Source organism: Sapajus apella, unplaced genomic scaffold (assembly GCF_009761245.1).
Source record: "Sapajus apella isolate SASKATOON/1434 unplaced genomic scaffold, GSC_monkey_1.0 scaffold116, whole genome shotgun sequence".
In the NCBI taxonomy this organism is placed as follows: Eukaryota; Metazoa; Chordata; class Mammalia; order Primates; family Cebidae; genus Sapajus; species Sapajus apella.
The window spans coordinates 936059-947417 of record NW_022437056.1 but is presented as its reverse complement, the minus strand read 5'-3'; the positions used below and the strand labels follow the sequence as shown (position 1 = coordinate 947417).

The following is an 11359-nucleotide window of genomic DNA, read 5'->3' as shown; positions in this document are numbered from 1 at the left end:
TTTTTTTTTTTAATTGCATTTTAGGTTTTAGAATACATGTGAAGAACATGCAAGATTGTTGCATAGGTACACACATGGCAGTGTGATTTGCTGCCTTCCTCCCCTTCACCTATATCTGGCATTTCTCCCCATGCTATCCCCCCCAACTCCGCACCCCCCGCTGTCCCTCCCCTATTTCCCCCCAATAGACCCCAGTGTGTAGTGCTCCCCTCTCTGTGTCCACGTGTTCTCATTGTTCAACAACCGCCTATGAGTGAGAAAATGCAGTGCTTGATTTTCTGCTCCTGTGTCAGTCTGCTGAGAATGATGGTTTCCAATTTCATCCATGTCCCTACAAAGGACACAAACTCATCATTTTTGATAGCTGCGTAATATTCCATGGTGTATATGTGCCACATTTTCCCTGTCCAGTCTATCATCGATGGGCATTTGGGTTGGTTCCAGGTCTTTGCTATTGTAAACTGTGCTGCAATGAACATTCGCATCACATGAATTTCTAGGAGCAACCTGGTTCAACACCCACCTAGTTCCAAACCCCTATGCCCCGCCCTCCTGCAAATCCCCGGGTCCACTCCCAAGCGCGCTGCAGACCTCCATGCTGCCAGCACGCACTTCCTCCTCACGGCAGGTCACCACCTGACACTAACCCACATTAACAAGTCCGCACCCCAGTGTCCCCACCGAGGTGGTCCAGTGGTGATCACCAACGCTTAGCCCTTCCTCCTCTCCATTTATCCCGTCTGGCCTCACTTTCCTGCTCAACTTAGACAGCTGGTTGACCAACAAAGCTACAGTTAAGCAAGACCCAGAGCTCCCATTCCATTGTCCCTTCTTGCAACATCCAACCAGCAAGACCCCAATCACGAGTCCGTCCCCCGACTTACACCAGGGTTGCTGGGCACATCTGGAAAAATCAACCCCAGTGCACCTGTTTGGGCCACTACAAGCTGTCTCCACGTTGGTGCCCTCAACAATGATTTCCATTCTTACTCAGTAAGGAGCTCCTGTCGTGCCTCCTTCAGTGGCAATCACAGCCCACTCCTGCCACCCTCCTCCCCGTGGGCCACCTTCCTCATCTTCAACACCTCCAACCCTTCACTGCAAAAGTGAAACCAACAGGCTGCACTGCCGGATCTGCCGCTTGCTCTGTCCTGGTTTTCAACATCCCCGTGGTCCTTCATGGGGAGCCGCCCTGGGGGCCCAGCAGCCCCTTGCACTGCGGTGCTGACCTCCTGGGCTCATCTCCCTCCAGCCCGGCACTGCCCCTCCCACGTCCCCATGCCTTCCCCTTCCTTCTCCTGTGACTCCTCTTCCATTGACCCCTTCACCGGTAAATAGGATTGAATGTCCCCATCCAGAAAGGAGGAGAGAGAAGCCGGCCCCGAAGCCCTCTGCCCTCCTCTTTGCCAGCTGAGCGCCTCGGAGTGGGGCAGGCTCCTGCTCACATGCTCCTTGTCTCCCAACTCCTCAGCCCATCACGTAGAGACCCTGCCTTGCGACAGAGCGGCGTTGGAAAGCCCACCACCCAGACCGTGGCCCGTGCTGCCTCCAGCCGCCCCTCCTCACCACACCCTCCGGGGCTTCACTCCGGAAGGCCCTCCCTCCCAGTGGCCAGTGAGTCACCTGCTTTCCCTCTGAACTCTCTGATGGTTTCTACTTAATCATCCCAGAGCTGCTCTCCTCTTGTCCTCTGACAATCTGAATTTTCCAGAACGCCCCCGTCACCCGTCACGGTCCTGTCTCTGAAGACTGTCCTTCGGCAGCACGACCCACTTGCAACATGTCCGCAGTCACGCATTCCCGTGTCACAGGAACCCACTTGGTCCTGCTGACTTTCCCACTGCTGCTGGGCTCACGTAGCCCATTGTGAGCTGGTCACGCCTTATCGCCCGTTCCGCGGATATAACTAAATCTTTGTGAAACTAAATTTATTCCCAAAACCCTAACACTTGGCCCTCCCAGTACAGTGCTGATCTCAGGTAATATCACCCACCCACCCAGTCCCCCAGTACACTGCCCTCTCACCCACACTCAGCTGCTTGCCGACCTCTGCTAGTTTTAACTGCTGAATGTGTCTCCTAAATCTTCTCTCTGTGCAAATGAAACTGCCCCACTGGAGTGACCACCTCTCAGCAGCCTGCTGAAGCATCGTCCTGCAGCGCTGCAAGCTCCCGCCTTCCTTGTCAACAAGCAGCCCTCCTCACTGCACTAACAGCCCTCAGGGCCTCTGTGCCCTCAAAGACCACAGTTTGCCTCTGAGCCCTGTGAGAGAACCCCCCACCTGCCCACCTGCCTTGGGGTTTTATTTTTGTTTGTTTTGAGACAGAGTCTTGCTCTGTCGCCAGGCCAGAGTGCAGTGGCCTGATCTCGGTTCACTGCAACCTCTGCCTCCTGGTTCAAACATTTCCCCTGCCTCAGCCTCCCAAGTAGCTGGGACTGCAGGCACCCGCCACCACACCCAGCTAAATTTTTTGCATTTTAGTAGAGACGGGGTTTCACCATGTTGGCCAGGCTGCTCTCGGTCTGCTGACCTCATGATGCACCCTGGCCTCCCAAAGTGCTGGGATTACAGGCATGAGCCACTGAGCCCGGCCTATTGTTTTTATTTCTAAGTGCACAGTTCAGCTTCTCTGTCCCTCCCTGCTGCGGGATCTTCCTGGAGCCATCTCTTCCCACTCACCGGCCTGCTTAATTCTTAGTTTCCTTGGCACTGGCACCTCAGGAATCATCTCTTTATTGGAATTACCTGTTTACTTTTCTCTCTTATCCAGTGGACAATAAAGAACCAGTTTGGGGATAAAAATAATGCATTATTGATCTTTTCCTTCATCCTCTCCTACTGAGACAGTCAAATACCAGACGGTTATTAAATTGAAGGTTTCTTGCTTAAAAAACAGATTTTTAGGCCTGGCACAGTGGCTCATGCCTGTTGTAATCCCAGCACTTTAGGAGGCCGAGGCAGGTGGATCACAAAGTCAGGAGTTCGAGACCAGCTTGACCAACATGGTGAAACCCTCTCTCTACTAAAAATACAAAAACTAGCTGGGCATGGTGTTAGGGGCCTGTAATCCCAGCTACTCATGAGGCTGAGGCAGGAGAATCACTGGAACTCAGGAGGAGGAGGTTGCAGTGGGCCAAGATCATACCATCGCGCTCCAGCCTGGGTGACAGAGCAAGACTCCATCTCAAAAAAAAAGAAAAAAGAGATTTTTATATTTAGTAATAATAAAATGTTTTACTAAATTGTTAAATGAAACTGAAAAAAAAGCATTTTTTCCCAAAGCATACCTTTCTTTCCTGATGAAATCATATGAGCAGCACTTCCAGGTAGATTTCACCACAGTGTGCTTTCTCATAAACTCACTTAATAACAGTTTAAGTGTAATTTCTATAATCCAACCCTTCATTGCATGCCACGACACTGTAATCTTTTCATGAAGAAGAAAAGACAAGCACTAAAGTTTAAGTACTAAAAAATGCACAGGACCCAAAAGCCACTCCGCTCATCCACATGTATGCAGACACCACATGCTTCGTCACCAGCCTTATGGATGTGGCCACAGCTGCTCCCTGAAAGGCCTCTCTGATAGGAAGCAGACCGAGATTTATTGCGTCCTGTTAGAACAGGGCTTCTCACCTTGCAAACAAGTCGAACTTCACATTCTTCTGTGACGTCCCAGTGCAAGTGCTCAGCAAAATGAGGGCCTAAGGAGAAAAAAAGGGAAAACAACTTTTAAAAGAGAAAAAAGTAAAATAAACAAATAAATATACAGCTGTTACATACACACACACATATATGCATGGGGTGCATATATAATACACAAGCATGTGTTACATATACTTATGTAATGCATTTTTGGTGGAAGGCAACAGCTGTGCAGAATGAAACAGATAATTTTCAGGCCTGGGATGTGGACACCTGTTAACACTGACTCTCCACTGGAATCTGTGCTTCCTGGTGGGAACATACCGTCTCATCGCTCCTTCTTACGGACATCTCACCTCTATTGCACTTTAGAAAGGAGACTATTGAAATCATTATATTTTGTTTCCGAAAGTATATGTCTAACTGAACATTCAGCAACATGCTATATAATACCTTGTAATAAGAGGAACAGACATGAGATGAAGAGACAACATTTCGACCTAGCAATTTTGTAAAATACACTTAATAGCATTCAAAACCAAAGATGGGTTTATAAAGGTTTTTTAAACATATTAATCATTTTTATTTAAAGTACATGTAGGAATAAGTCATACACTAATACCCTTTTGCCATTCAATGCAAAAACAGAAAGCAGATTTGGAAGGTATGTTGATTTCTTTCATATACACAAATACATCCTACAAAGTTGACCAAAAAAGTTCATAATTGGAAACAAGTGAAATATTTTTAACTGTTAGAAATAAAAACAATGAAAAATAATAAAACAGAATGTTTTGATTTTATGTTTCATACTTTATATTCTAATTTTTCTCAAGAAGCATAGAAATCCTATATATAAAAATATTCTTTGAATAAGCGCTTGGGTTATGTTTGAGAATCCAAAATCCATCCATTTTCCTTTGTATCTAGTTAATATGTATTTGTAAAGGCAATCAATTTAAAATATATTCTTTGTAGTTAGAAAGTTTAAAATCTCACACACAATCTTAAGTGGAATGACCAAGTTCCTGGTGATAGGAACGGCCTCTACTGCCTTCTCTACATTTCAAAGCCCAGTGATGCCCCCGACTCCTCCACCCCAGTTCTTTATTCTTTTTCATTAAAATTGCTGGACTCCATCTGGACATTAAAGCTAGAGGCACGCTTTCCTCACAACTCCCCGGCTATAAAGCGCATTCCCTTCCCATGCCCTTGGTAAGCCCCACACGCCTACGAGGTGCTCAGCCGTGCAAGTGTTAGGAATGCAACAAACAGAAGAGCTGCCTGTCCACCTGAATGCAGGGTAACAACCAGCCCCTCACGAAGGTTCAGAGGGAGCCCCCAAAAGGAACATCAGAGGCCCCTGTGGCACGGAAGGCTATGGGGAGATGGGAAGACCCACTTTGGACATCGGATTGGAAAGACCTCAGGAGAGACTAGACCAGACAGGCCTGGGTGCTGGGAAAGCGGGAAGGTGAAGACATCAGTCCGGCCTATCCAGGAAGTTGTCCTCATGATAGGAAATAAAATCTGGTTAAGTGGTGGCTGCAGGCTATGGAAAGCCTGAGTTTATCTGGTACACTTCATGGAGTTTTACTGAAGTGTTTTATGCAAAGGGGTGCCTAAAAGAAGTAAGTCTTTTGGAAGAGCCACCTCCCAGCAGCATATAGAAGAGATGAGTTAGTCAGCAAGTCAGCCACAGAGCCTGGTTAGACTGATTGTTTCTTTGACTTAAGACAATTACAGGAAACGTTAACATTAAACAGATGAGTCTGAGGCTTTTAAAGGTAGAAGCAATTTCTTTTAAATGCAGGCAAAACACATGTAAAGGACAAGGAACAGAAAAGCATACACATTTCTAGAGCTAAGAATTTTTTCTTTTTTAGACAGGGTTTCTCACCTGTTGCCCAGGCTGCAGTGGCATGATCGTAGCTCACTGCAGCCTCAACCTCCACCTCAGGCTCAAGCTAGTATTACAGGCATGCACCAACATGCCCAGCTTCTTCAGAATTTTTTTTTTTTTTAGAGACAGTGTCTCCCTGTGTTGCTCAGGCTGGTTTTGAACTCCCAGGCTCTGGTGATCCTCCCACCTCAGCCTCCCAAAGTACTGAGATTACAAGCATGAGCCACCATGACTGTCCTGGCCTAACCTCTTAATCACTAAAAACAGCCTCCAGGGTCACTTGGTGTCATATAGAATCTGCTTCTGACAAATACTCCAATCATAAGTCTTTGCTTTATGTTGGGTGCGGGAGAACCATTCAGTGACTCACCTTGTTTCCTGAGAAATTCTTTCCTTTGAAATTCAGCCTCTTCCAGCACAGTCCTGAATGCTAAATTCAATATTTTAAAAATATATATATTAAACATGTTGGCTTCTCTCCAGTAGAAAGAATTTCTTTTGAATTATCTTTTAGGACATATGGAAATATTTGATAGAGCATACCATCTCCAATAAGAACTAGAGAAGACTGATTTTTGGCTTTTCCGTCATGAATCTGCACAGTGTAGGTCCCCTCATTGTCAATAGTAAATCGATCCATCACCATCTCAATAATGCCAGTAGCTTTGTCACATTTAATTCTGTGTGCCTGCAAGCAACAAGGAAAATAGAGAATTACACAAGGAAATCTCTCCTACTTTTCCCTCAACGCATTTAAGAATTGCATCAGCCATGAGATCGTAAGGGACTGTGACAGGAAGAAGTGAAAACGAAATTTTATCAAGGAAACCTCTGGGTGAACAAGGATCAAACAGCGGGTACTAGCTGTCACTCTGTGACAAAGCCTCGCTATGTGAGGTGATCTGAGAGTGCAAACCGTGTACCTTCTAGGCAGAGACTCCACACCTACCCAAGAACGAGCTCCTAATGTGAAGCAGATAAAATTCACAGGAGAAAATAAAACGATATGCAAATGATGTGCATTATAACAATCGCCAGCTGATGACAAAATCCCACATGATAGCAACAACAGGCAATCTCCATAGCTCTGTCATCTTCAGCTCCTGGGACCCAGTACCCACAAGCCCCAGCCTGCTGCAGTCCATTGGGGTGCAGGGGTTTCAAGTGAGGAAAGAATAAATGGACCTCCAACAGGTGTTGACTTTTTTCATCACTTTTGGTTTCTTACCTTTATTTTTTAAAAGTTTCTTTTTCTTCTACATTGCATGCACAGATACATATGAATACATTTTATTTAGGTAATCCTACAAGCAGAAGAGCAAGTGTTTCTCTAACGCACAGATGAACTGAGCAAATTTGACCTTTTGTTTCCCTCTGATTTTGTGATGTTTATTTATTAACTTTTTAACGTCACTGAAACCATTTTTCCCTGCCTTTATTAATGCTTATTTCTCTTTTTTAGGTTTTTTTTTGTTAGTTTCCTTATTTGGGGGCTTGATGTTTTTACCTTTTTGTTCTTCTTGATAATTATTAAAATTATTATAAATAATATTAGTGCTTAAATTTCACTTTTTCACTTAAATAACTCTAATTCTAATGCAACCTTTTAAAACATCAATCAGCCTATGTAATTTTTAGAGGTGTTTCAAACCAATTTCATATGGCATTGGTCTTTACCAATATATGTTCTTAATGTATTAGACCATCTCTTCTTTGTAATCATGAAAACAAGTTTTCCTGTGTAGCAGTATATAAATTTATTACATCCCTGTGGTCCCAGCTACAGAGGAGGCTGAGGCAGGAGGATCACTTGGGCAACAGAGCAAGACCCTGTCTCAAAAAAATAAAAAGAAAAAAGAAATTTTGTCAGGCTGGGTGCAGTGGCTATGCCTGTAATCCCAGCAATTTGGGAGGCCAAGGTAGGCACATCACCTGAGGTCGGGAGTTCAAGACCAGCCTGATCAACATGGTGAAACCCAGTCTTTATTAAAAATACAAGAATTAGCTGGGCATGGTGGTGCATGCCTAAAAACCCAGTGACTCGAAAGGCTGAGGCATGAGAATCACTTGAACTCAGAAGGCAGAGGTTGCCAAGAGCTGAGATCGTGTCCCTGCACTCCAGCCTGGGCACCAGAGTGAGACTCTGTCTCAAAAGAAAGGGGAAGAAAAGGAATTTTGTCATGTGCAATGCATACAACCAAACTGCATACATTTGCCCACACAATTCCCCCTTCCTGCCTGCCATGCAGCTGTCTTGTTGCTAACATGGGAGAAAGATTGGGAGGCTCTTGGTTGCTCTAAGAACATTGAATTGCATTGCTTCATGATTTCTAGGTTACAGTGTATCACAGGAACAGTCCACAGAAGCCTGGACTATACCTGCCTCTCTGCTGCTTTGGCGATGGGTGCAGGGAAACATCTCATGCCTTGGCAAGCCAGCACCTCGAGTTCCCTGAGGGCCGTGCCCCACAGACAGTTCTGAGCTCTGCAGGCCTCTGCGACAGTGCAGCTTCTGCCCACCCTTGCCGTGGCCGCCTCACCCGAAAGCAGCCCTGTGACTGGCTCTAAGGGAGACTTCCCTGATGCCCTGGGGTGAGGCCTGGTGTTTTCTGGGTCCCCCATAGCCCTGCCTCCCCTCCGGAACACCCTCCCTCGGGAGCACCCCCCTGGCTCACCTGTCCTCCTGCCTTCTGTCTGTCTCACTAGGCAAGGAGCCCCTGAGAGTGGGCACTGCCTACTCATCCCTCAGCCTCACACCATCCTTTGCATCTGCCTGGCAGCAAGAAACACCAAACACACGTCTGTCAAGGTTCTGAAGAGAAAATCAGCTGGAGGGGGCTTAGCTCACCCTGCAGTCCATGGCGTTGAGGTGGCTGCGGTCTCTGACACTACTGAGTGACACTGAGCAATTTGAGAAGATAATTATCCTTCTAGGTGAGACCCTGTGGATGTGGTCAGGACCAGAGCATCCTTCCCACTGCAGATCTGGCAAAGCCTCCTTAACCAACTGAGACCTTCCCTTCCAGATCAGCCGTCAGCCAACACTGTGAACCTGTCCCAGCCGGTCCTTCCTCCATCCCTGGCTGCACCTGTCACCTCCGTTCCTCAACAGCTAACCCCCTCCACCACCCTTTTCGACTTCTCTGCCCTGCTGCAGCCACGCCCCAGGCACAGTGGCCCCGACCCAGGCGGCATCTGGGGTAGAGGCCTCCCAAGGCCATCACCTGCTCCCAGCTCTCCTTCCCCACACCTCTGGTCACTCAGCGTTTGAGATGCACTAACACGTACTCAAAGGTTTTACGGCTGCTAGTGGATTGCATTTTGCTATCACCTGGATGATACAGTCTCTGACATTGAGCAGGGTCTTGGTGGTGGAAGGACCACATCCCAATGTGTGACTCGTCCTAAATGCAGCAGTAATGCAGGGCAGGATGGCGTGGAGGGCATCCAACGTCCAACGCGGGACTCGCCCCGGTCACACCACCATAGAGACACGGGCATACGGACGCCCGGCCTCGGCTTCCTGGTGCCCAGAGTTAACACTACGGCAGTTCCAGCTGCTGTCATTATTTTCTGCAAATTGTCGTCTACCTTTCAGATTGATCCTAGCTGGAACTGGGGCAAAGGCTTTCCAACCAGAGTAATGATCTTACCCGTGACCAAGGGAGGCTCTTGAAGCCACATGAACAGAACAAAAAACCAATAATCTGTGCTGCTGAGCACACGAGGCAGGGGCAGGGTGACGAGACTCCGTCAGCCCTTGGAACCACACTCCTCTTAAACCCTTGCCTCAGCAGCAATACTGCGGAGAATTTCTATCTGTAGGTAACAACGTGAGTTTAGCCAGAAAATCAGCAATCTTTTTCTGATAAACCACGTGCCTTCATTTTCACAACGTTCTTCTTTCTTTCTGAGTTTACATTTCTGTTTTGAGATTGCACCTCCAGCGCCACTGGAGAGGCTTCAGAAGGTGAATATTATTAGCCACTTGGTTCCGTTTGTCTCTCTGTGTGTTCATTTTCCTCAGCTTTGTTTCTAAGTTCTTCTGCCTGACATTCAAGCCTGTGTCTTCTGACCCTATTCCTATTCCCCAACATTTCCTAAGATCACTCAGGCGAGCAGCCCCCTCCACTGAGCCCACCCTCCACATCCCTGCGTTGCTATTCCCTGGTCACTCCCGGCTCTCTGTGCCCTTGAGGGGCTTGGAACGTCTCATTCTCTCCCTCCCATCCCCACCCCTGACTTCTACCACCTTGGCACCCATTTCAATAACCCTATACCTTTGAAATTGTTCCTGGACTACTTCGGCCTCTTCAACTCTCTGCCTGCTCTGAATTCTGTTAGTGTTTGCTGCACTGTTTTAATATATCCTGGTTTCTATCTTTCTTCTCTGTCCTCCTTTAATTGAAGGTGTATTTCTTTGACTCCATGACAGCCTCCATAAGGGCAGCTTCACACCTGACTGTTGGATCCCTGCAGGTGCCTTGGCCAAGCAGATAGTCAACAGGTGACGTGCAGACATGCACTGCTGTCCACTGGGAAAGGAAGAGGACCACCCAAGCCCCCACCGGCTCCTGAGGACACTGCAGTTTTTGTTTAGCTGAATCTGACTTTCAGGGTTTATGTGAATAAAGTCTGCCTCACCCCTACCCCAGGTTTTGATTTCCCATAAACACAAAAATCACCTTCACAGTTAGAAATTCCAGTATTATTTCATAGATGTAAATCACACAATATATACTTGTGTACGATCACTGAGACTTTTTCTAAATGGGAAATTGGTACACCTAAAACGAAAGAAAGAGACAGAAATAAATGAGAAGGTATGACCTCAGACTGTTTTTGAGGGAGGGAGATTATCTTAAGAAATGGCTTAGGCTGGGTGCAGTGGCTTATGCCTGTAATCCCAGCACTTTGGGAGGCCAAGGTGGGTGGGTCACCTGAAGTCAGGAGTTTGAGACCAGCCTGGCCAACACAGTAAAACTCTGTCTCTACTAAAAATACAAAAATTAGCTGGGCATGGTGGCGGGCACCTGTAGTTCCAGCTATTCAGGAGAATCACTTGACCCCAGGAGGTGGAGGTTACAGTGAGCCAAGATGGTGCCACTGCACTCCAGCCTGGGTGACAGAGTGAGACAAGAAAAAAAGAACAGAGAGAGAGAGAAAGAAAGAGAGAGGGCGGCAGGGAGAGAGAGAGAGAGAGAGAGAGAGAGAGAGGCAGGGAGGAAGGAAGGAAGGGAGGGAGGGAGGGAGGGAAGGAGGGAAGGAGGGGGGGAGGGAGGGAGGCAGGGCGGGCAGGCTCAATTGCAGGAAGCACAACTTTGTCCCCATCCCTGAAGACTGAGGTCGCTCTTAGAAGTGCCATGAGCAGGAGAAGGACCTGAGATTCCAGTGGATACACCCTTCCATGGACCTCGGGTTTCTTTACAGTGTGCAGTATTTACTTTCGCATATCAAGAGTAAACTTTAGGTTGATCAGACAAATGCCCTGCCCGTATTTGTATGACATTATCCCCCCTTCAAACATGTATGAGTAGAGAATGAATGACAGAAATTTACCCTAACTAGCTCTGACTAAGAAAAAGGTATAATTCTCACCAACTAGATTCTTAGCAATATAGTAGCCTTTTCCATTTTCTCAGAAGCTGCGCTGAGGTGTCTGGGTAGGTTTTAGAAAATAATTAGGCTTCTTGCTAATGCCATTATGCGGCGAGATGAAATTCAATGATTTTACGAGTGCCATAAATACAAGCTTTTATGTGACTTCCACAAAATAGCATCAATCTTCAAATGTAAAAGTCACCTGTGGA

General features: G+C 46.9%; 1 protein-coding gene across 4 annotated transcripts in view; it reads right to left on the bottom strand.

The window, feature by feature from the left end:
• Positions 1 to 11359, bottom strand: part of MYOM2 (myomesin 2) — a 116861-nt gene that overhangs the window by 36955 nt on the left and 68547 nt on the right. For all 4 annotated transcript variants that reach the window (XR_004263475.1, XR_004263474.1, XM_032260305.1 and 1 more), the window contains 3 exons: positions 6093 to 6237; positions 5920 to 5979; positions 3638 to 3705 (listed from right to left, as the gene is read on the bottom strand). Coding sequence is in view for 2 of the 4 variants with exons in the window: in XM_032260305.1 (XP_032116196.1) it covers positions 3638 to 3705; positions 5920 to 5979; positions 6093 to 6237 (273 nt within the window). In the remaining 2 variants the exon portion in view is untranslated. The remainder of the gene's footprint in view (positions 1 to 3637; positions 3706 to 5919; positions 5980 to 6092; positions 6238 to 11359) is intronic.